This window comes from Scyliorhinus torazame, chromosome 7 (genome assembly GCF_047496885.1).
Source record: "Scyliorhinus torazame isolate Kashiwa2021f chromosome 7, sScyTor2.1, whole genome shotgun sequence".
Classification (NCBI taxonomy): Eukaryota; Metazoa; Chordata; class Chondrichthyes; order Carcharhiniformes; family Scyliorhinidae; genus Scyliorhinus; species Scyliorhinus torazame.
The window spans coordinates 275,865,780-275,891,650 of record NC_092713.1 but is presented as its reverse complement, the minus strand read 5'-3'; the positions used below and the strand labels follow the sequence as shown (position 1 = coordinate 275,891,650).

Below are 25,871 nucleotides of genomic sequence, written 5' to 3'. Positions count from 1 at the left end.
GGGGGGTGTTTGTCGCGACGGGGTTCCACGGAGCCCAAGGGGCTGCTGCGCGGTCGGGGCCATAGGCGCGGGCGTTTTGCGAGGCCACATCTAGGGAAGCTGCAAGGGCCCGTGCCTCAGAGTCCTAGCGACTCTCTTTCTAAAAGTCTTTGGCGGATTTGGGGAGAGTTCATACCTGCCACAAAAGCATCGCGAATTAGCATGTCCGTGTGTTCGATCGCGTTCACCGGCGGGCAGCTGCAGCCCCGTCCCAAAATTAGCAGCGCGGCGTAGAATTCTTCTAGCGATTCTCCGGGACTTTGCCGTCTCGTTGCGAGTTGGTGGCGCGCGTAGACCTGGTTCACGGGCCGAACGTAGATGCCCTTCAGTAATGCGAGCGCCGTCGGGAAATCCTCTGCGTCTTCTATGAGAGGGTAAATTTCCGGGCTTACCCTCGAATGCAGGACCTGCATTTTCTGGTATTCTGTGATCCGGCCGGGGGCCGTTCGGAGGTAGCCTTCAAAACATGCTTGCCAGTGTTTAAATACTGCTGCCGAGTTCGCTGCGTGGGAGCTGATCCGCAGGCATTCCGGGGCGATCCGGAGCTCCATAGTCTTTGAAGCTTGCTTAATAAATTGTAACGCACAATGACTTACGAGAGAGACGAGAAGTGATGAAGTCGATCAGGCTTTATTAAGCGAGACTTGTCCCCAGCAGTTCAGCAACAGAAAGAAGCGGTGGGGAGAAGCTCGGGTTCTTATACTCCGCCTTCAGGGCGGAGCCAGGAGTCAGCAGCCAACCAGGACCCGGGATCTGTCAGCCAATAGCATCACGGCTTCACAGTCCCACATGACCCCTAATACATACCACCACACTGTCAATGCACAGAACATTGTTATCTGAATAGATGTTAATTACTGTAACAGGAAGTTGAATCAGCACATGAAATTTGGGAAATGTGTCTGCAGCCCTCTATTAAAAGAAACAGGTTTTGCTCCCACTCCATGTGACATACATCAAGGGGGTGGTACTAAGACATGGTGTAACATATGCACATCTGTGGAATGCATTACCGTCCTGCAGTAAATGTTTGTCGCTTACCTTAGCGTTACTGAGCTGGAGTCTGAGTTGTAGATAGATGTTGCAGAGCATCAGGGGGATGTAGAGTTAACTAGACACTTAGTTCCAAGGGACAGTCATGCTTCTTAAGTCAGATAGACGTGGTATTTTGCACTGCCAGTCAGTGTGCCAATTCCCCAGATTCATCCTGCCCCCATCCATTCTCCCGCTGGTGGGATAGAATATGCAGCAACGTTACCCACTGTTGCTAACTTTGGTTGGCTCTTAATTCGTTGCTCGTTGTGTCTTTACTTAATTTTCTCTGTTTCTATAACCTTTGCTTTAGAGTTGCCAGGTATCTTTATGATACCGCCATGAGGTTCAAGTTCAAGTGCTGATCAATAACTCAATACATCAATTAGTAAGATTCAAACCAAAACACATTTATTATACACAGTCAATCACTACTCATGCATAAAACTCTGCTTACTAGACTATCTCTGACACTAAAAGGCCTATACTTAGCTTCGGAACTGGCCCACCAGGTCAGGGGAACAAATGGCCTTTCGTTCGATTCTGAGTCTGCAGGATTCAAAAGCTGGTATGGACTGGTAGCTAGGAGCGCCAATCTCGTAGTGTGCGTTGACTGGAGACTTACTTGGCTGATGCGGCAGCTAGGCAGGTCACTGTCAAGGGTTGTTTCGAGCTGCTGAGTGACTCTGCCAAGAAGGACGAATTGAACTTGGGGACTCTACTTTATAGTAGTGAGGGGGGAGCTGATCTCAATTCAGGCTCACAGGGATAGGACGGACAGAGCAGAAACGGATAGATTGGTTAAGGAGATTCACCGGATAGATGAGGAGCATGCGGGGTCCCCGGGGGAAGACCTACTCAGGGAGAGACGGAGACTGCAGGCGGAACTGGGAGTGCTATCAACGAGTAGAGCCGTGGAACAGCTTAGGAAGGCAAGGGGTGTGGTGTATGAGCATGGGGAGAAGGCCAGCAGATTGCTAGCACAGCAACACAGGAAGAGGGAGGCGGCCAGGGAAATAAACAGGGTGGTGGACGGGGAGGGGAGCAGAGTGGAGGACCCGTCAGGACTGAATAAGGTGTTTCGGGACTTTTATAGTAAGCTCTACACTTCCGGAGGAGACGGAGGAGATGAAACAGTTCCTGGACGGACTAACCTTCCCAAAAGTAGGCGTGGGACTAGTGGACGGGCTGGGGGCCCCGATTAGAGCGGAGGAGGTACTGGGGGGCCTAAAGGCCATGCAGTCGGGGAAAGTCCCGGGGCCGGATGGATACCCAGTAGAGTTTTACAAGATGTTCTCGGAAATAGTGGGACCGGTCCTGACTAGGGTTTTTAATGAGGTGAGGGACAGAGGGACCTTGCGGCCGATGATGTCGCAGGCCACCATCTCGCTGATATTGAAGCGGGACAAGGACCCGGAATCCCGTGGGTCATACAGTCCGATCTCCCTGATCAATGTAGATGCCAAGCTCCTGGCCAAGGTCCTGGCGATTAGAATTGAGGACTGCATACGGGAGGTGATTGGGGACGATCAGGCAGGGTTTCTGAAAGGCAGGCAGCTGACAGCTAACATGAGAAGATTGCTTAATGTGATCATGACGCCCCCGACGGGCAAGGAGGTGGAAGTGGTAGTGGCAATGGACGCTGAGAAGGCCTTCGACCGTGTGGAGTGGGGCTATTTGTGGGAGGTACTCGGACGGTTCGGGTTTGGGGAGGGACTGGTTAATTGGGTCAGACTATTGTACCAGGCCCCAAAAGCTAGCGTAAGGATGAACAGGATAATGTCAGATTATTTCAGGCTACATCGCGGGACCAGACAGGGATGCTGTTCGCGCTGGCCATAGAACCGTTAGCGATTGTGCTGAGAGCTGCAAAGGGGTGGAAGGAAATGACTTAGGAAGGGGGGGGGGGGGGGGGGGGGGGCGGGCACAGGGTCTCTCTCTATGCGGATGACCTGCTCCTGTACGTGTCGGACCCACTGGCCGGGATGGAAAATATACTGGAAACATTGAGGAAGTTCAGACGGTTCTCAGGATACAAATTAAATATGGCCAAGAGTGAGATGTTTGTGGTGCAGGCAAGGGGCCAGGAGAATAGACTGAAGGAGCTGCCATTTAGGGTGGTTGGGGAAAGTTTTCGGTACTTGGGGATACAGGTGGCACGAGACTGGGGCAGGTTACATAAATTAAATTTGACGAGAGTGGTGGAACAAATGAAGAGGGAGTTTCGGAGACGGGATGCACTCCCGCTGTCACTTGCGGGGAGGGTGCAGACGGTAAAGATGACAATCCTCCCTAGCTTCCTGTTCATCTTCCAGTGCCTCCTGATCTTTATCCCACGGTCCTTCTTCAAAAGGACCGGCAAAATCATCATGAGCTTTGTCTGGGCAGGAAAATCCCTGCGGGTGAGGAAGACGATGCTTGAAAGGAGCCACAGCGAGTGGGGACTGGCATTGCCGAGCTTGATCAACTACTACTGGGCGGCTAACATAGCCATGATAAGGAAGTGGATGATGGGTACGGGGTCTATCTGGGAGCGGGTGGAGGTGGCTTCGTGCAGGGGCACTAGTTTGGCAGCCCTGGTCACGGCTCCCCTATCGCTTGCGTTGGCCAGGTACTCCACCAGCCCGGTAGTGGGGGCGGCCCTGCGGATTTGGGGCCAGTGGAGAAAGCATGCAGGGGAGGTGGGGGCGTCGGTCTGGGCTCCAATTTGTGGTAACCATCGATTCGCCCCCGGGAACATGGATGGAGGGTTTCGAACATGGCGGCGGGCGGGGGTGAGGAGGGGGGCGATATGTTCCTGGAGGGGTACTTTGCGAGTTTGAGGGATTTGGAGGAGAAAGCTGGGCTGGAAAGAGGAAATGACTTTAGGTACTTACAGGTGCGGGACTTTGTACGCAGATAGGTCCCATCCTTCCCACGCCTCCCGCCAATAGGGATTCAGGACAGAATAGTCTCTGGAAGAGAAGGAGGAGAGGGTAGAGTCTCGGATATTTACAAGGTGCTCATGAAGGGGGAAAGAGTCCCAGACGGAGGAGCTGAAACTCAAATGGAGGAGGAACACGGCGGGGAGATGGAGGATGGGGTATGGGCGGAAGCCCTGAGTAGGGTAAACTCAACCGCAACGTGTGCCAGGCTTGGCCTGATTCAGTTTAAGGTCGTTCACCGGGCTCACATGACTGTGGCTCGGATGAGCAAATTCTTTGGGATAGAGGACAAGTGCGCTAGATGCGCGGGAGGACCAGAGAACCACGTCCACATGTTTTGGGCATGCGCTAAACTTAGGGGGTACTGGGAGGGATTTGCGGATGTCATGTCCCGGGTGCTGATGACAAGGGTGGTGATGAGTCCAGAGGTGGCAATTTCCGGGGTTTCGGAGGACCCGGGAGTCCAGGGGAGAAAGAGGCCGATGTTCTGGCCTTTGCTTCCCTGATAGCCCGGCGGTGAATACTGCTGGCATGGAGGGACTCAAAACCCCAAAGACCGGACTATGGCTTTCAGACATGTCAAGTTTTCTGGGTGTGGAAAAAATCAAGTTCGCCTTGAGTGGATCTGTATTGTGGTTCGCCTGAAGAACATAAGAACATAAGAACTAGGAGCAGGAGTAGGCCATCTGGCCCCTCGAGCCTGCTCCACCATTCAATGAGATCATGGCTGATCTTTTGTGGACTCAGCTCCACTTTCCGGCCCGAACACCATAACCCTTAATCCTTCAAAAAACTATCTATCTTTATCTTAATACTTAAAAGGGTAATACTTTTAGCCAATTTAACCGAGTTTCTTCAGTTAATTCAGATAATTTTTCTTTTAAAGTCCCGTTGGCTCTTTCAACAATTCCAGCAGCCTGCGGGTGATACGCGCAGTGCAGTTGCTGTTTAATTACGAGTGCTTCGCACAATTCAGTATTGAACCGAGCTACAAAATGTGGTCTGTTGTCTGAGCTCACCATTTTGGGTACCCCAAAACGAGGAATGACTTCCGTTAAGAACAACTTCACCACTGTATGTGCCGTACAATTAGTGGTGGGGAAGGCTTCAATCCATTTACTAAACACATCGATTATTACTAAACAATATTTATAGCACTGTGCTTTTGGCAATTCGATAAAATCAAGCTGTATGCAGGCAAAAGGGCCATCTGGCAAGGGAGTGGTTCCTGGAGGGCATTTAATGCCTTTACCCTTATTATGTTTCATGCAAATAACGCATCGATCCAGCCACGTTCGCGCTGTTGTATTCAAATCTGGGTGCCACCCCTGTACCATTCCCTCCTTGCCAAGATGGGTACAAGAATGCAAATAATAAGTACCGGCAATAAAGAATTTGGAATACAAACTTGGTCAACGGGAGTAAGCCAGAGGTCTCGTGTCAAGGAGTGTGAACACCCCATTGACTTCCATAGTGTGCCCTCGGAATCAGAGGCGTTCCTCTGTAAATTTTGAACTTCAGTTATGTCTGGCATGCCCTTCGTTCCTAATGCAGGTACCTGGTTTAGAGCCTGATTAGCCCCACTGGGAACAATCAGAGAGGCTGATATAGCCGCAGCCTTAGCAGCCGAATCAGCACGGGCAGTTCCTAATTGAACAGGAGTTTCCCCCTTTGTGTGCGCCGCACATTTAATAATTGCCAATTGATGTGGAAGCTGAATAGCATCGAGGAGATTTTTAACCCAAAGAGCATTTTGAATGGGAGCTCCCGCAGAGGTGAGAAAGCCTCGCTGTTGCCAGAGGCGACCAAAATCGTGGGTCACGCCAAAGGCATACCTAGAATCAGTGTAAACATTAGTACTTTTATCTGTGGCCAAAATACATGCTCGAGTAAGGGCAAATAGCTCGGCTTTTTGTGCGGAGACAGGGATCTCGAAGGCTGCTGCTTCCTGCACGTCAATGTCGGTTACCACGGCATATCCCGACTGACGCCAGAGGCCATGGGGTAAATTGACAAGAAAGGCAGACCCTTCTTTTCCCTTAGCGAGGCCAACAAAGGAAACGGATTGCAGAGAACCGAGGGCGTCTTGGTAAATGCTCTCCAAATCAGGCGAGCATCCTGTATGATCGTAGCAAAGAGTGACATGTGGATCGGGAATATCTAAGGGAGGTGAAAAGTGTGAGGGATCAAAATCAACCGACCACCACTGTGGAGTAGTAAAAAGGAGAAAATTTCGAAGCTGGGCCTGCGGGATAGCTGATATAGTAATGCCGTTACCAAGGCAAACAATTTCCACCTGCAAGGGACAGCACGTCACGTCCGGCCAGGTTGACACCGAGGACGCTGGTAACTGTGAAAGGGATGCAACATTCCCGGCCCTCAATGTGAACAGAGAGCGGCTTCGTAAGCGGATAAACAGCACCTTCCCCCATGAAACCAGCAAGTTGCACATGCTTATCAGAAAGGGGAAAGCAATGTTTCTGAATTAATGTCAAGTCTAGCGTAGAATGAGTCGCGCCGGTGTCAATCAGGAAGGGGATAGGCACACCCTCTATGTAAATCGTAGCGGTGGGCTCGTCAGAGTGGTCTGTTGAGAGGACCGGAAAGTTCGATCTGGCTAGTCAGTAGGGGTTAGAGGTAGTAAAGGGTGTCTGCCGACGGAGTTGAAATCTACCTTGTCGTCGGGGTGCTGGACAATCCCTAGCGTAGTGGCCTGTACGTTGACAGTTGAAGCAAGTGACATTATATTTGGCAGGGAGACGACGCGGAGGAGCGCTGTTGAAATCCTCCATGTGTGGAATGAAGGGGTAAGGAGCCTGTGAGCGGTAACCAAATTCAGGAGGGTCCGTGCAATCTGGGCGATAGTAACGTGAATCTGTCTGAGAGTTCTGACCTTTAGGAGCTCTTCTTTGAGAGGGACGTTGGATGAATTCGGATTTAATTTTGGGCGAAGTGTCTTTGTAACAGGTCTCACCGTTGCGGCCATTGCTCCAATAATAAGACACAGCACGTTTCATTTGAGGTTTAGAATTGTCAGACCAGTCCATGTTCTTAGTTTTAATACTGGATGCTACGCGGTCAGGCAAAACCTGCATTAATAGTGCATTAAATTGGGGAGACTGTGTGCCTGCATTGAAAGCAATGTCCCCGGAGTAAAGAGTGTACATGCCACAAAAGCGGTCAAAAAATTCTGGACCATCTTCCTTAGAAGTGGGGGTACATTCAAGGAGTTTGGCGATGTCAACGGGTTTACGGAGAGCCCGTTTTAGTGCAGGGAACATTAAAGTACGCTAATCGTCCTCTGTTTGATGTGCGGCGCTGAAGGCCGTCCACGTGTCCCCATGAAGTCCTAATTCATTTTTCCATCTTTCCCCTAATTCTGGGGGAAGGGATGAATAAATCAGTGAATATTGATCACGTGCGGTAGCACCGTACATGGTAGCAGTTCTCCTCAAAAACTCAGTGAACCCCTCTGGGTGCTCTTTGCAGGAGGGCCATTGGGCCATGATCAAACATAGCTCATGGGGTTTAAAAGCCTGCCACATCTCAATGAATGGGTCGTCATTATCACCAGCGTGGGGGTTAATAACACCTACTGGGATAATTTGCGGGGGGAGGTGGTGGCGGAAAAGTTTCCTCCTCCTCAGGTTGGAGTGATAAATCAAGAAAAGCCTGATTAACAGAGGTGAAGTGTTGTTCCATATGGCTTGCGTATGTGACCGAGTGCGGGTTGCTACGGGGGATGCGTTAGCAGGAGTTTCATTGGCAGTGGGACCATAAGGGGGAGTCTGGACTTGGGACAGTGGAATTGTAGAATCGGTATGTGCAGGATGAGGGTGATGTCCAGGGGTTAAATCCTCCTCCTCTTCCGTATCGCCTGAATAGGGAAACATCGGCATGCCAGAGCAACTGGGAGGATCCTCCTTTCGTTTAATTTGCTGGGCTAGCCCTCGCTGCCTATTGGTTGGAGATTTTTTATTTTTGCCTTGTTGTTTATGCTTTCTATCCCAAAGTTCACATTCCAATTTTAAAGTCTCCCAATTCTTTGCTTTACCATCCACACAATCATCAATCCCTTTTCTACAGGCATTATCTCTCCAACTCATTAATAGTGATTGTTCATGGCGCTTAGTGGAAGCCGGTGTTTCTCTGCCAAATAATTTTCCCAGCAGAAATGCAATTATCGTAGTTCCAAGTGCCCCCTAGTGGCCAAATATCGTTAACAAATTTATTGTTCAGCGCTGCAGATAATCTTCGTAAATTACGTTCGTGAGAAGGGTTTTCAGAGCACATGAAAAATAGAGGGGATTTGCCCCCGGTTTGGTCTAAACTCTGTCCCATAATGTCAATAAAATGTGCCCCTGGCAATGAAAAAAAAAATCCCTGGTACCAAATCAAATTGCAGGATCCCTGACCCAAATTTAAACCTGTAAAACAAGCAAGAGGTCCCTGACCTAATTGGGGTCCCTGACCCGCAGTACTCTACTAACAATTTAATAAATACAATTTAGATTCGAGCACCGTCACCTGTTTAGTTACTTCCGTCAGGGATGAGGGGTCGAACCACTAATCCGAGAGAGAGAGAAACCAAGGTTAATCTTACCTTGTGCCGGCATCTGTCTCTTTCCTCCGGGTCTGGCTCGATCACTTCTTCAGTCCCCCACGGAATTCACTCAGGATATTGGTAACTGCTCGCTTGCGCCAAATGTGAATGTCAATATTTTCCCGCTTCTGTGGTAGAAAAATTCAACACACTCGTTAAGATAGAATAACAAGCTTTATTTTCGAAAACAACTGCTTGCAGTAATGGCTGAAACTTGAAGTCAGAGAGCGTCAACAAAACTGCTCAGTCTGTCACAAGTTCCCGCTTTGCGGAGAATTAGCTTAATATTTATACATTATCTTTATCAAGATTATGTGACAACAGTATGGTCAGGAGTTTGATCGGAAATACAAACGGAAGCAAAGACCAGACCATGTTTGGTCATATCTCTCATACCATTATTTAGTCCTCGGAGGGAACATTGAAAGGTCAAAATAGACTTGTTTCTTCCTGAACTTATCTTTGTTTTAAATTCCTACGGCCCTGGGTTATGACGAGTTAGTTTTATCAGGAGTTGCCGAGGTCCTGTGTTTTGGAATGGCTCGACCTTCGCTGATCTTTTCAGACTTCAAGTTATGCAGAGTTGGCCTACGACCATACAGCTCTGAAAATGGTTAGGGCAGCATTCTTTACCTGGGCCTGGGGAGCTGGAATGTGTAGTTTCAGTCTATCTGGTATTGTATCAAACCTTTTGACCAGTCTTCCCATTGACCAGTTTTCCCATCATGCCATTACTTAATTCGTACCATATCACATCCCAATCAGAAGGAGAGTCATTTTACGGCAGAGTTTGTTTTAATTTTTTTGGGATGGATTGCCACATTGACCGCACGGGAATTACACATTGCCTGGGCGGAATGCAGAGAGCAAAATCTATCGGGATAGATTGCAAGCCTGTAAGCAAACTTTCATAGTTTTCTTTCCATCCAAATGAATGGAATGAAAATGCTGTCTGGTGTGTAAGTGATGGGCAATCCTTATTGCTAGCATTTCCATTCCAAGCAATGCTCAAATAATGTGGTGATAGAGACACACATCTACCTCGGTTTCTTCTTTAAACTATACATAATTTCAGACCAAGGCACTGTCCAAGATTAGCAGACCTTTGCCAATTATGCTCATGATCCAGGCATTTCTATAGATCTGTCCAATTCTATATTAAACATCTTTCATACCATCCTCTGCCGTTGCCTTCTCTAAATCCACACCTAAATTTGAATATAATTATGCATTAATATATTCCATAATGGAGTATTTAATATTAATAGCAGCAGTGCAAGGCTTTTGTGTGACTTTAGTATTCTTTATTTAAAAAAAAACCTTTTAATCCCAGGTTTGTTCATGAATCTCCACGTTGGCTGCTGTCAAAGGGAAGGGTCCGGGATGCTGAAGCAATACTCCAACTCATGGCAAAGAAAAATGATGTCATCCCACCAGCAGTGCTCTTCAACAGACTTGAGGTACTGACACATAACATTATACTTTTTCCTATGTGATTCTTAATACAGGCCTGCTTTTTTTTAACCAATTTTCTTAACCCACTTCTCATCTGAAGGTGGCCTTAAACCTGTTTCCCTCTCCACTGATGCTGCCAGAACTGCTGAGTTTAACCAGCATTTTTTGGTTTTGGCCAGAATTCACGCCAGCGGTGGCGGGGCAAATGACATTGGAGAATCCCGGCCTTTGTTTCTCTTCTGAAGGTGCTGACTCTTTGCTATAGTCGCCTCCCTTGTTCAAGTCACTATTGTTTTTCATATAATAGCCCAGATTGTGAGCATTTTCAGGTTATATAGCTACCAGAATCTAAAAATTGATTTCATTCAAAAACAAATGCGCATGCACTTTCCAGCACAGTTCATTTTATTGCATGAGGGAAGCACAGTGGTGTAGTGGTTAGCATTTCTGCCTCACGACGCCGAGGTCCCAGGTTCGATCCTGGTTCTGGGTCACTGTCTGTGTGGAGTTTGCACATTCTCTCCGTGTTTGTGCGGGTTTCGCTCACCCAAAAGGAAGTGCAAGCTCGGTGGATTGGCCACGCTAAATTGCCCTTAATTGGAAAAAATTAATTGGGTGCTCTAAATTTAAAAAAATAATTATTGCATGAGGATCATATAGAACATACAGTGCAGAAGGAGGCCATTCGGCCCATCGAGCCTGCACCGACCTACTTAAGCCCTCACTTCCACCCTATCCCTGTAACACAATAACCGCCCCTAACCTTTTTTGGTCACTAAGGGCAATTTATCATGGCCAATCCACCTAACCTGCACATCTTTGGACTGGATCCTGGTTGATTTATTCTTGTTTTCTGGGATTCTTAGGAAATTGGTAGAGGGACCAACTTCACAAACAAGATCCAACATGGTTTATATGGTTCATTACCACAGTCCATGCTACATTGACTCACTGAACCATTTCTCATTATTTTTCCATGGAGGCTAATTGCAGTGTCCCCACTGTCACTATCCCCACTGTCACTGATTCAGTACAGCCCTGAGGCTGAACAGCATGTCTTAACTGCTCACTTGATACCATCAATCAGTCTATGGGGAGCCTTTTCTTCATTCATTCAGATTTAGAGGTGAAGTCACATTTGCATTCATCAGTTCATTAAAAAACTGCCATTGTATTGGAGTACCCCAGATAGAGATTAGATTTTTGTTTACACGCTGTTTTATGCCTCCTTAAACTCTGATGAGTTTCTTGTTGCTTCTTCCTCAATATCCAGTACATGAGTGAATTAAACACCATCAAATGTATGGAAGTAAGCTTTATTAGTTGTGATAATGAAGAAATAGAAGTGTCCAGCTTTTTTGTTTCATTAACCGACAAGTGCCAAATCTGCAAGATGTGACATGGCAGTGAAAAATCAGTAGACTGGTGAAGTCTGGTTGGACTCTTTGAGATGATATATGTGTCTTAACTGTTCAAAGATAGCAACTAATATTTTGCTCACCCATCCTTCAGAGATTCGACAGAAGTAAAATAAATGTCACAAATAAAATGATTTTCTAACTAAGAATAGCTAAGGGCAGACAACACATGCTCAAGACAAGTTCCTGGTGAGACCAATGGAAATTGCCCCTAGTTGGACTGCGGGATTAGGACAGGGATTGGGCCTGTGTAGGGTCGGTGCAGACTCGATGGGCCAAATGGCATCCTTCTACACTGCAGGGATTCTATGAATGGCAAAGAAACTAAAATACATATTGCTTCCATTTGCATAGCTGGATATTCAATTCAAAATAGCACTAAAGGAGTGACTTAAACCTAATTGTGAGAAATCACTAAAATCTGAACGGTTATGTTGGAGGGAAGCTAAAAGAATCATTGGATACTATTATTGTAGCCCCAGTTGTAATCAGAATTCAAATCAACAGACAAAGCAAGCAAGATGCCTTTATGATATCATCCATGTCAAGCCCGGTTGATTTTAATTCATAGCCCTTATTTCAAAGCAATTGACAGACTGCTGATCTTGATCACATCGGGAAATTGTCAATCCTTTTGTGTTCAATTTCTGCTGAGTCACCCAAATCCTATTTAAAGTGGGAGTACACTTGTTAAAGTGAATTCATATTCTTTGAAGACAAATTGAAGTCCTAATTTCATGTATTTTAAATGCCCCAGGCCTGATATCTGTAATTTCTTCCCTAAACCTCTCTCTCTCCCTCTTTAAAAAGGGTGGCACAGTAGCACTGTGGTTAGTACTTTTGCTTCACAACGCCAGGGACCTGGGTTCGATTTCTGGCTTGGTCACTGTCTGTGCGGAGTCTGCATGTTCTCCCCGTGTCTGCGTGGGTTTCCTCCGATGCTCTGGTTTCCTCCCACAATTCCCAAAAGACGTGCTTGTAAGGTGAATTGGACATTCTGAATTCTCCCTCAGTGTTCCCGAGCAGGCGCTGGAGTGTGGCAAACAGGGGATTTTCACAGTAACTTCATTGTAGTGTTAATGTAAGCCTACTTGTGACACTAATAAAGATTATTATTATTACCTCTCAGCTGTTCTAAGATCCATCATTGGGCCATCAAATATGAGGGTGCAAGCTTTCAAAATAAAGGGGTCTCCTATCTAAGCTGGAGGTGAAGAGGAATTTCTTCTCTCAGAGGGTTGTTAACATTTTGAACATTTCTATCCCAGAGAGAAGTGGAGGCTGGGATTATTCACACATAAGTAAGGGATTTCTGATCTACAAAGGGGGCGGGGGTTATGCAAGAGGTGGCGGGTGGGAAGGCGGGAAAGTGGAATTGAGGCCACAGTCGGATCAGCCAAGCATTTGCTGAATGGTGAATTCGGTTTGAGCAGCCAAAGGGCCTACTCCTTCTTGTATTTCTTATATTCTTGCCTCTTTAATGTGACTTGGTACCAGATTTTGCTCAATGTTGTCCCTGCAATGTGCTTTTGGATGTTTTACAATATTAAAGGTGTTCCACAAATGTGAGTAGCATTTGTTTCTCCCCGTCAAATCACATGCTCGAATGATTAAAATGCACAAAGTGCTTGGAATGGGGGGGTCACTTTAGTCAGAGGGTCTTAGGAAGATCCCTATAGACAGGGGGGGGGGTCCCTTTGGTCAGAGGATACCTGTAGGGGGCTCCCCCTTTCACAGGGGTCACTGTGGGGTATCCCCCTATCACAGGGATCTCTGTGGGGGGTCCCCCTATTAAGGTCACCCCCGTACTTGGAAGGGTAGGGGGAGCACCCAGAGAATCAGTGGTGGGGATTTGCAGTGGGGTGGGGTGCCAGGGCCTATTTGCATGTGGGGGTTGGGTGGCTAGCCATGGGATCTCGCTATTGGGCCGCCCGTTCAAGATGACGGCCCAATAGCAGGATCCCCTGGGAATCACTTGAATTCCAAGCCATGCATAAATTTACATGATGTGGAACACTGAGTTGCATCCCACTTTACGACCGCAAGATCGTAAAACTGATGCAATTCAGTTCCAGCAGGAGAACATTGTCTCCTAAATGGAGAATCCAGCCCTCAAATTGGACCCACTCCTGAACAGCACGAACAACGAAACCCTGCTGGCCTCAATATGGCGAGGATTAAACTTCACTTCCAAGTAGTTCAGGGGAAAAGCAAGACAAAGTGAGAGCTGCGGCAGAGGGCTCAGCCTCTGAAGCTACCCAGAAGGAAAAAAGAAGGGAAAAATAACAAGAGCCATCAGAGCTATTCACATGGTTAACCGGTCAACCGCATCCAACCCAAACCTCTCACCTTTCACACTATTGCCTGACCCATGCCAACGAGCGGGAGAACCAACCAATCAATCAACATGGGGCATTTCACCTACCCCAGGGAAAAACAAGGTATCTATTCAGTGCAGCACTCAGCCCATCCAAGTCCTCACACGCCCAGGGCGTCAAATCCAATCCACCAGACCCCCCTCGAAGGCACCTCCAGAAGAGGGCATTCCCGATCCCCGAAACAACTGAATACCAATTAAAGTGCTGAGCCTTGCCGAAACCAGCACTGTCCGAAATAAAAACAGAAGAAATAATTTCCCGAAGACCTCTCACACAACCCAAACTTATATCCCGATGATGCTGAACCTATTCTAACTTAATCTTCAGTGTGATTTGGTCAAGGTGAGTGAGTGGGCAAGCCAATGGCAGATGCAGTACAATTTGGTTAAATGCAAGATTATCTACTTTGATAGCAAAAAAGGGAAGGCAGACCATTCTCAGAATGGCCATCAATTAGGAGAGGGGAATGTGCAATGAGACCTGGATGTCCTCGTGCACCAGTCATTCATGGTAAGCATGTAGGTACATGACATTAAAGAAGGCAAATAATATGTTGGCCTTCATTGCGAGAGGATTCGAGTACAGGAACAGGGATGGTTTGCTGCAATTATACAGGGCCTTGGTGAGATCACACCTGGAATATTGTGTGGAGTTTTGATCTCCTTATCTGAGGAGGGATGTTCTTCCCAGAGAGGGAGTGCAGCAAATGTTTACCAGACTGATTCCTGGGATGGCAGGATTAACGTATGACATGGGGCTGGTTTAGCACAGTGGGCTAAACAGCTGGCTTGTAATGCAGAATAAGGCCAGCAGCACGGGTTCAATTCCCGTACCGGCCTCCCCGAACAGGCGCCGGAATGTGGCGACTAGGGGCTTTTCACAGTAATTTCATTGAAGCCTACTTGTGACAATACGTGATTATTATTATTATGAGTCGAGATTGAGTGAGTTAGGAATGTACTTGCTGGAGTTCAGAAGAATGAGGGGAACTCATAGAAACCTATAAAATTTAACAGGACCAGACAGGGTAGATGCAAGAAGGATGTTCACGATGGTGGGATATTTGAACCAAGGATCACAGTCTGAGGATATGGGGTAGACCATTTAGATGATGAGAAATTGCTTCACCCAGAGAGTGGTGAACCTGTGGAATTCGTTACCACAGGAAGTAGTTGAGGCCAAAACATTGTATGTTTACAAGAAGCAGTCAGATATAGCACTTGGGGCAAAGGGGATCAACGGATATGGGGGGAGGGCGGGATCAGGCTATTGAGTTGGAGGACCAGCTATGATCCTAATGATTGGCAGAGCAGGCTTGAATGGCTGAATGGCCTCCTCCTTGTAAACCTACTTTGCTCCTATTTTATATGTTTCTAACCAACTCCACCCAGGGCAAGCCATTACTCCCACTAACACAAGAAAAGACACAATAACACTCCAGCCCTAGCCAGGAGGGGACCCCAATCCTGAGGAAGATGAACCATCAAGCACCCATCAATTAAGCGTCCTGGGAGGGAAGACTGGTCCTCCTCCCCCAGCCCCAAGAGCACCACCACCTCCCCCATTCTACCAGGCCAGACCAGCATCAGGACCAGCACCACACACACCCAGACGAGAGAAGAAGAAAGAAATCCCCAGGAAGGGGGACACCCAAACAAATTTGCAGAAAACAACGGCATACAAAGGATACCCAGGGCCACCTTCATCCCCCATCTTCAACCATGGACCATGGACATCTGCTCTACAGTCTGCTGTAACAACAAAGAAGGCATTCTGTCAGTTCCAATAGCACCAAAAACAGTTGAAAAGAGAGACCGACGTAAAGAAAAACGACAAACTTGACCCAAAGGAAGAGTCAGGCAGAGCCCAGTCCTCCCCAGAATAACAAAAAATCAGTCCGCGCCAATGAAGCATGGATTCTTAAATTCAAATCAAAAAGGGGGGGAAAAACCAAAATGTATTAGTTCTAAATGGGGGAGCTGTTCTCAATCGCAGCAAGGACGAACTATCCCTACCAACAGCAGCCTTCCACCTCTTTCCCCGTTCTGGCTCCACTCAACTTCCCACGCAACGAGATGCGGGGGGGGGTGTTGAAGACAAAGAACATCTACCTCCCTCAACCACAAGGATTAAAAGACACCATAACGCATGATTACTTTTAGGAACATAGAAACAGGAGTAGGCCATTCTGCCCTTGGAGCCTGCGCTGTCATTCAGTGAGATTATGGCTGATCTGTGGCCTATCTCCATATATCTACCTTTGGCCCATATCCCTTAATCCCTTTGCTTAACAAAAACTATTCTATCTTAGATTAAAATTAATAACTGATCTCGCATCAATCGCCATTTGTGCAAGAGAATTCCAAACCTCTACCTCTCTTTGTGTGTAGAAATGCTTCCTAACATCTCTCTTGAATGGTCTGGCCCTAATTTTTAGACTTTGCCCCTAGTTTTAGAATCTCTAATGGAAACAGTTCATCTTTATTTACCCTGTCTTTTCCTGTTAATATCTTGAAGACTTGATCCGATCACCCTTTAATCTTCTAAATTCTAGAGAAGACAGACCAAATTAGTATAATCTCTCCTTGTAACTTAACCCTTGAAGTCCAGGTATCATTCTTGTAAGCCTACTTTGCAGTCCCTCCAAGGCCAAAATATCCTTCTTAAGGTGTGGTTCCCAGATTGCTCACAGTACTCCAAGTGGGATCTAACCAGCGTTTTGTAAGGGTGCAGCATAACTTCTGAGTCCTCATACTCCAGTCCTCTAGATATAAAGGCCAACATTCCATTAGCCTTCTTGATTATTTTCTGCACTTCTTCGTGACGTTTTAAAGACCTCTGCGCCTGGACCCCCAGGTCTCTTTGGAAATCCACTAAATTTAGTTTTGTACCAGCTAGAAACTCCTGATTTATCCTTTTTTGGTCCAAAATGGATAACCTCGTGCTTGCTTACATTGAAATCCATCTGCCACAGTTTTGCCCATTCACTTAGTCTATCAATATCCCTTTGTAATTTTACGCTATCATCTATATTGTCCATAACGCCACCCAACTTGTGTCATCAGCACATTTAGGATTAAAACTACGCACAAATCCCATTTTCCAAATTTGACTAAACATGAATTTGTTAAATCAGTTGATAACCAACTATAAAGGCCATCACACCCAGTATACACACGCCAATGTTGGGAAAAAGACAGCATCAAGCAAACAACATGATCAATGAGGAGCAATGTCCAGGATAACAACTGAGCTGCAAGGCAGTGTTCAGGATAAAGACATCTTCCTGGGCACACAAAGAAACTAATTGCCAAGGATAAAACAGGGTCAACGAGTACTCATCAGGATTTTTCAAGGATTCCAATGATCAAAGCACGGGATACCATTACTCCCACCGTGCCATCTCACCAAAAAACAGGCGGTCCACAGTCTAGGCCCTGGCCGGCGGGATGATTCAACACTTGGCTACACAATGCCTCACAATGAGCATCAGGAATAGGACAATACAGTACCAAAACGACCCCTAGCCACGAAGACCGGATACAATGTGCTTCTTTCGAAATGCCTGTCTCCAAATTGAGATTGCCAAAGCATGGCAGCCAATCTTTGAACTCACTCAGGAACTCTTCCACCACCTCTCGCCAGGGACCAGGCTCAGTGGTGTGCCCCTCGGTCCCCCTATCCTTCTCCCAAACCCATCAGGATGGACGGCAAGTCACAGAGCAGGAACTCAACAATACAAAGATGGGCCTTCACCAAGGAAAGTGCTGTCAAGTGCAAGATTCTCCGTGTGTGCCTCCAACGCCTCCATACAAGTGCCCCGCAATTCATGGAAGTGCGCCCTGATGATATACACCTCAGAACTAAGACATTCGGCCAGAATAACATCTCTGTTGGCAGCCATCGTCTGATGCACACAGCATCGGCAAGGCAGGAGCCCGCTAAGTAACAACTGCGCCATTGAAAGCAGGGCCCCACCCCATTCCACTCCAGCTGCCACGAGAAAACAAGGATTTTAGCATTTTATCACAGCTCTTTCTTGCAAGAAAACCAGCCAAACGCTTCTCAGGACATAGCACAAGCCATGAACCCCAAGAAAAGACAAGTACAAAATGCGCAATAGGATGAAAAGACGTATTAAAAGATGAGTAGAGCTGGAGCCAGCGAAAACGCAGCCGCCTCTGCGCTCACATGACGTGACCCCCCTGTTTTCTTGAGTTTGATGAGGAAAGAAGTTAGCTTTATTGTATTTAAAAAAATATATTCATGAATGTGGGTGTTGCTGGCTAAGCCAAAATTTATGGCCCATCCTAAATTGCCCTTGAGAAAGTGATGGTGGGCTGCCAGTGCAGTCCATACCCACAATGCTGTAAGGGAGCGCATTCCAGGATTTTCACCTAGTGACAGTGAAGAAACGGCGATATATTTTCAAGCCAGGATGCTGAGTGTCTTGGAGAAGAACCTCCAGATGGAGGTGTTCCCATGTGCCTGCTGCCCTTGTCCTTCTAGATGATAGTGGTTGTAGGTTTGGAGCGTACTAGCTAAGGAGGCTTGTTGAGTTCTTGCGTTGCATCTTGTAGATAGTACTTGTGGCTGCCACTGTGCGTTGGTGGAGGAAGTGAATGTTGTGTATGGAGTGCCAATCAAGCAGGTTGCTTTGTCCATGATCTTGTTGAACTTCTTGAGTGTTGTTGGTGCTGCACTCATCCAGGCAAGTGGAGAGTATTCCATTACACTCCTGACTTGTGTCTTGTAGATGGTGGACAGGCTTTGGGGAATCAGGAGGTGAGTTACTCGCTGCCAGAGTATTTGCCTCTGACCGACTCTTGTAGCCACAGTATTTATATGGCTAGTCCAGTTCAGTTTCTGGAAATGGGAACCCCCCAGGATGTTGATGTTTTAGGATTTAACGATGATAATACTATTGAATGCCAAGAGCCGATGGTTAGACTCTGTTTTGTTGGAGATGGTCATTGCCTGGTCCTTGAGTGGTGTAATGTTATGCCATTCCATCCAAGTAAAATAATAAATCATGGTCTGACTTTGCACACACACCCACACACAAACAAATTACAGAATGGGGAAGGATAAATTAAATTGCAGCCCAGATAAATAAAAGGGGTAGATACGGCCTGTCGATTTTGATGGCTTGATTGACTTCAGGATGAATTTGTTGGTCCTGCTGTTTGCCTCATGGGTGCATTTTAAAGATGTGTATCTAGTTTATTGGCTGTCCTGGAGATGATAGTGTCAGATTGATTACCTTCAAGAAGTCTCTGTCTGCAGCAGGGGCATCTCTGGTTGATTATGGTCAGAAATATGACAATGTAACATTATTGAATACTTGAGTGAATCACATTCCACAAGTAAAAATACTTTGTCTAACTTTTTTTGCGACTCTTACATTTCCTACTCCTGTACTTCAACAGAGAGAGAGGCCAGATTGCTCATATTCCCTGCCCTGTGCGGTGATGCTCATGATTTTCACTATCTGGATTTATGGGACTAGGAAGCCCCTGCCAAAGATTGCCTGACCATCACCTGTACAGACATCAGTTCAAACATTGCTAAAGGGGCCAGCGTGTGGGCTTCGACATGAAGTAGTTAAAGGGGTTAAGTGGAAGCCCTACGAGTGGAATCCCTACTTCCATGTGCCCTTGTTCCTTCGTCCCTTTTATGATCCACCTAGTCTTCCCTGATAGGGGAAAGTCAGGGAACCAAGAGGTGAAGTAATCAGTGGGAAGCGTAGCTGCTTAGGAATACAAAAAAGCACGAAAAGACAAAACTCAGGAGAGATTACGATAGTCCCCATCCCACAAAATATGACACAGTGTATGGAAAGGCTCAGTAAACCAAGGTCCACCACACTAAGACAACAAAAAGGGACGGTCAATAGAGAATTAAAGGTGCTATATTTAAATGTGCGCAGTGTACGGAACAAGGTGGATGAGCTTGTGGCCCAGATTGTGACTGGCAGGTATGATGTGGTAGGCATCACAGAGATGTGGTTGCAGGGGGTTCAGGACTGGCATTTAAACATCCAGGGATTCACAACCTATCGAAAAGACAGAGAGGTGGGCAGAGTGGGCGGGGTTGCCTTGTTAATTAGGAATGAAATTAAATCAATAGCACTAAACGACATAAGGTCAGATGATGTGGAGTCTGTGTGGGTAGAGTTGAGGAACCACAAAGGCAAAAAAACCATAATGGGAGTTACGTACAGGCCTCCTAACAGTGGTCAGGACCGGGGGCACAAAATGCACCACGAAATAGAAAGTGCATGTCAGAAAGGCAAGGTCACAGTGATCATGGGGGACTTCAATATGCAGGTGGACTGGGTAAATAATGCTGCCAGTGGACCCAAGGAAAGGGAATTCATTGAATGTTTACAGGAGGGCTTTTTGGAACAGCTTGTGATGGAGCCCACGAGGGAACAGGCCATTCTGGACTTAGTGTTATGTAATGAGCCAGACTTGATTAAAGATCTTAAAGTAAGGGAACACTTAGGAGGCAGTGATCATAATATGGTAGAATTCAATCTGCAATTTGAAAGAAAGACGGTAGAATCAGATGTAAAGGTGTTACAGTTAAATAAAGGTAACGACAGGGGCATGAGGGAGGAACTGACAAAAATCGACTGGGAGTAGAGCCTAGTGGGAAAGACAGTAGAACAGCAATGGCAGGAGTTTCTGGGAGTAATTGAGGACACAGTACAGAGATTCATCCCAAAGAAAAGAAAGGTTATTAGAGGGGGGATTAGGCAGCCATGGCTGACAAAGGAAGTTAGGGTCTGCATCAAAGCAAAAGAGAAAACCTATAATGTGGCAAAGAGTAGTGAGAAGTCAGAAGATTGGGAAGGCTACAAAAACAAACAGAGGATACCAAAGAGAGAAATAAGGAAAGAGAGGACCAAATATGAAGGTAGGCTAGCCAGTAACATTAGGAATGATAGTAAAAGTTTCTTTAAATACATTAAAAACAAACGGGAGGCAAAAGTTGACATTGGGCCGTTCCAAAATGACGCTGGTAATCTAGTGATGGTAGACAAGGGAATAGCTGAGGAACTAAATAAGTACTTTGCGTCAGTCTTCACAGTAGAAGACATGAGTAATATCCCAACAATTCCGGAGAGTCAGGGGGCAGAGTTGAATATGGTAGCCATCACAAAGGAGAAAGTGCTAGAGAAACTAAGAGGTCTAAAAATTGATAAATCTCCGGGCCCAGATGGGCTACATCCTAGAGTTCTAAAGGAGATAGCTGAAGAAATAGTGGAGGTGTTAGTTATGATCTTTCAAAAGTCATTGGAGTCAGGGAAAGTCCCAGAGGATTGGAAAATCGCTGCTGTAACCCCCCTGTTCAAGAAGGGAACAAGGAAAAAGATGGAAAATTATAGGCCAAAAGCCTAACCTCGGTTGTTGGCAAGATTCTAGAATCCATTGTTAAGGATGAGATTTCTAATTTCTTGGAAGTGCAGGGTCGGATGAGGACAAGTCAGCATGGATTTAGTAAGGGGAGGTCGTGCCTGACAAACCTGTTAGAGTTCTTTGAAGAGATAACAAATAGGTTAGACCAAGGAGAGCCAATGGATGTTATCTATCTTGACTTCCAAAAGGCCTTTGATAAGGTGCCTCACGGGAGACTGCTGAGTAAAATAAGGGCCCATGGTATTCGAGGCAAGGTACTAACATGGATTGACGATTGGCTGTCAGGCAGAAGGCAGAGAGTTGGGATAAAAGGTTCTTTTTCGGAATCGCAACCGGTGACGAGTGGTGTCCCGCAGGGTTCAGTGTTGGGGCCACAGCTGTTCTCTTTATATATTAACGATCTAGATGACGGGACTGGGGGCATTCTGGCTAAGTTTGCCGATGATACAAAGATAGGTGGAGGGGCAGGTAGTATGGAGGAGGTGGGGAGGCTGCAGAAAGATTTAGACAGTTTAGGAGAGTGGTCCAAGAAATGGCTGATGAAATTCAACGTGGGCAAGTGCGAGGTCTTGCACTTTGGAAAAAAGAATAGAGGCATGGACTATTTTCTAAACGGTGACAAAATTCATAATGCTGAAGTGCAAAGGGACTTGGGAGTCCTAGTCCAGGATTCTCTAAAGGTAAACTTGCAGGTTGAGTCCGTAATTAAGAAAGCAAATGCAATGTTGTCATTCATCTCAAGAGGCTTGGAATATAAAAGCAGGGATGTACTTCTGAAGCTTTATAAAGCATTAGTTAGGCCCCATTTAGAATACTGTGAGCAATTTTGAGCCCCACACCTCAGGAAGGACACACTGGCACTGGAGCGGGTCCAGCGGAGATTCACACGGATGATCCCAGGAATGGTAGGCCTAACATACGATGAACGTCTGAGGATCCTGGGATTATATTCATTGGAGTTTAGGAGGTTGAGGGGAGATCTAATAGAAACTTACAAGATAATGAATGGCTTAGATAGGGTGGATGTAGGGAAGTTGTTCCATTAGCAGGGGAGACTAGGACCCGCGGGAACAGCCTTAGAATAAAAGGGAGTCACTTTAGAACAGAGATGAGGAGAAATTTCTTCAGCCAGAGAGTGGTGGGTCTGTGGAATTCATTGCCACAGAGGGCGGTGGAGGCCGGGACGTTGAGTGTCTTTAAGACAGAAGTTGATAAATTCTTGATTTCTCGAGGAATTAAGGGCTATGGAGAGAGAGCGGGTAAATGGAGTTGAAATCAGCCATGATTGAATGGTGGAGTGGACTCGATGGGCCGAATGGCCTTACTTCCGCTCCTATGTCTTATGGTCTTATGGATAGCCATGTGCTGAAGACCATTTTGCTGCAATTCAATAAGGCATTGAATGGCTAAAGTGAGCGATAGGACTCTTATATTCCTCATCTAATAAGAATCGGTAGTCCGATTGGTGAGTTTTAAAAATATGACTTTATTGTCAGTCACTTGACTGGTATACACTCGTGTATGAAATGGCCTTTTGCCAATTTCAAAATGAATAAAAAACTGCCCGTTTGGCAATTACACTTGAATATGACGCTAGTCACTTGGCTATTACAAAAACGGGCTGATTCTCCGTTTTTAAGGGGGCATGCAGGGCCCCGGAGTGCTCCACGCTGCTCCGTCTGCCGATACGGAGCCCTGCATCTCCGGCTGCGCATCTTGCGGCTTCGGCCGCGTGCGACAGGACGGTCCCATTCAGCGGGCCGGCACCGAAGGAGTAGGCCCACCCCCCCCCCAGATCGCGCGCTCCCGCCAATCCGTGGCTCCCGATTGCGGGCTTGGCCGTCGTGGAGGCATCCCCCCCCCCCCCACCCCGGTGACGGATCCCCCGCCCCTCACCAGGACGCCCGCTGCAACTCCGAGCTCCCGCCGGGTGGAACCATAACTGAACCACGCCGGCGGGAACTCAGCCAGTCGTTTGCGGAGAATCACCACGGGGGCCTTTTCCAATGACCCCCGTCTGGCGTCGGGTCAACCCCGCGCACGCGTCTGCCGGCGATTCTCTGGTCGCCGGAGAATCGCGCGAAGTCGTCACGGGTCCGAAGCCCCATTCTCCGCCCCCACGCCGGGTTGCGATTGCGGCTCGTAGAATCCCGACCTATGTGCCTGCTGGAAGGCTAGCTGCAGTGTGATGTGGACCCTGGGTGTGACACACAAGTTGTGACAACCTGACCGTGGGCAGGATGGATGGGAGCATGGGCGCTGTGGGCAGGCAGGGCTTGGAAACGGTTGGTGATCCTGAGGGGTTGGCTAGCTGGTAATGTCACTGGTAAGGCCTCTGCCCTAAGAAGGGCAGAGTGCCAGGGACGGTGACAAAGGTCAGGGTGCATGTGTCCTTTGTTTGGATGAGCTCTGCTGTTCCCTTGCTTCCTCTGCAGTGGGGCTGCATTTCTGCTGAGTGAACTGTGGAGTGCAAACACCTGGTGGGCCGGTGATTGAGCTTGGCCATGCCCATCCCGTTGTTGGGTCAGCTGGAGTTTGAGGGTCTCCAGAGGGGTGATGTGGGTGCACTTGCAGATGATCAGATGCTCTCTGAACAATTACTGGACATTGTGAGCAGTCATCAGAGTAAACAGCCAGGGCCCTATAGGCAGCAGCAAAGGGGTCCATTTAAAACACATACTGGTACAATAACGGTTTGAGCCAGGCCACTAGATCCTGAGGGGGACACTCTTGAGTCCATGGACTTGGCACCAAGTCGTTGCCCGCTGCTCTCTCTGGCCTGAGCAGCCACCTGACAATTTTGGAGAGTTTTTCAGAGTTTTTTCACCTGCTCGCTCCCCCTCAACAGCCCAGGCCTCGCTTGTAAATACTTGCACCAATTCGCACCCATGTAGCTTCTGCCTAAGAGGGGCGGAGCATCGTGGATGGGTGGAGCATGAAGTGTCCAATCCTCTAATGATATTTAAATCCATACAAATTATGATTTTGCAAGGACCTGCCGCTGCGGGGCACAAACTTCGATTTCTCGTCATTGAGGCACTGGAGTGTGGTGTTGGAATCGGCAGCAGGTGCAAACCTCTATTTTTGGATTACCTGCAATTCTCAGTCCGATCACGATTTCCATTTCTGTCGTCGCAGAGCATTCAGCCCTGGATCTCTTCATGTTATTCTTGTGTACTCTTATAATCTTTCCAATGGTCGATTGAACTAACATTAGGTTAATTCAAATTTTAATTTGAAATGCCATGTGTGTAAATTTCCCTTTTTGTGTCTGTTATACAGTTTTCTCTTTCCTCTCCTTTGAAGTTAACAGACAGGAAAATCAGGCTTGGTGTGTTATAGGTGTCTAACTTGATATCACCCATTGTACACAATTGTCAGGAGTTAAAATTATTTACAAACAGTTTTATTCATCATATTTGTTACGATCCCAGACCAGACCCCAACACTGACTAGGATATTGGACAGAAACACCAATATTTGCTCCAGGAAACAATAGAGATATGGGGCTGAATTCTCCACTGCGGGATCCTCTGTTTTGCCGGCGCCCCGGGGGTTTCCCGACGGTGTGGGTTTGCCCCACAATGGGAAAGACCATTGACCAGCCGGCGAAACGGAGAATCCCGACGGCATGCCGCACCAGACGTCTGGTGCGGCGGGGTGGAGAAACCCGCCCATGGTATATTAAAACAAACCAACACAGTATTAAAATATCTTAACATCACATCAGAAAATAGCTTATAATTACCCTTAAACAATGCTAATTAATACAATAACCCTGAACTGCTATCTTTATTCCCACTCAAAAAACAAAGAAAGCCATCTCAGCTCTTAATCCACTGTTAACTACAGTTAGTACTCAAGAATACCTGCTTTGCAGAGATGTCTGTATATTCTGTTTTGAGGAGGAGAGATTTTGTGCCACTGCTTTAACAAAAAGACCTTAATCCTGTCAGAATCTTTTAATTGAACTACGATGCTTGACATCTGCTCTTATCTGTTTGAGCCGCTTGCAGAAAAATACTTTTCACTGTACCTCGGTACATGTGACAATAAACAAATCCAATCCAATTCAATCCAATCCAATCTCCCACTTGTACTCAACAAACACCACTTTTCTGCAAAATGCTTGATACCTTGACTCCTCCCAGTATACTTCATCTTTCCAAGCTGAACTATAATTAACTCCACACGGAATTCCCTTAATCCAAACAACATTCAATTAACCCAAGCTTTTTACGTTGCTTTAATTGCACCCCTGGCTCCCAAAATCTTTCACCCGAGGATTCTTTATAAACACTACTATCCCAGACTTTTAACCCATATCACCAAATACCGAGAATAAAATGGGCTGGTTTCTCCGATTTGAAGACTAAGTGCTGACGCCGGCATGGGAACAGTGGTGTTTTACGCCATAAAAATGGCGCAAAAGCTGCACCGATTCTACGTCTGGTGGGGAGCTAGCAGCCACGCAGCGTAAATTCAGCTTTACCGGCGATATGGCCAGAAAATTGGCGGGTCCGTGGCCGCCCATGAGCACGGCGGCGGCCTGCATTGGCCGAGCCGCGCAACATGGCGCCGGCCGCACACGGACCCGG

The 25,871-nt window shown here is 47.0% G+C and overlaps 1 protein-coding gene across 3 annotated transcripts in view; it reads left to right on the top strand.

The window, feature by feature from the left end:
* LOC140427053 (organic cation/carnitine transporter 2-like) overlaps positions 1-25,871 on the top strand; it is a 332,051-nt gene that overhangs the window by 252,102 nt on the left and 54,078 nt on the right. For all 3 annotated transcript variants that reach the window (XM_072512506.1, XM_072512505.1, XM_072512504.1), the window contains exon 5: positions 9,932-10,058. In XM_072512506.1, the coding sequence (XP_072368607.1) occupies positions 9,932-10,058 (127 nt within the window). The remainder of the gene's footprint in view (positions 1-9,931; positions 10,059-25,871) is intronic.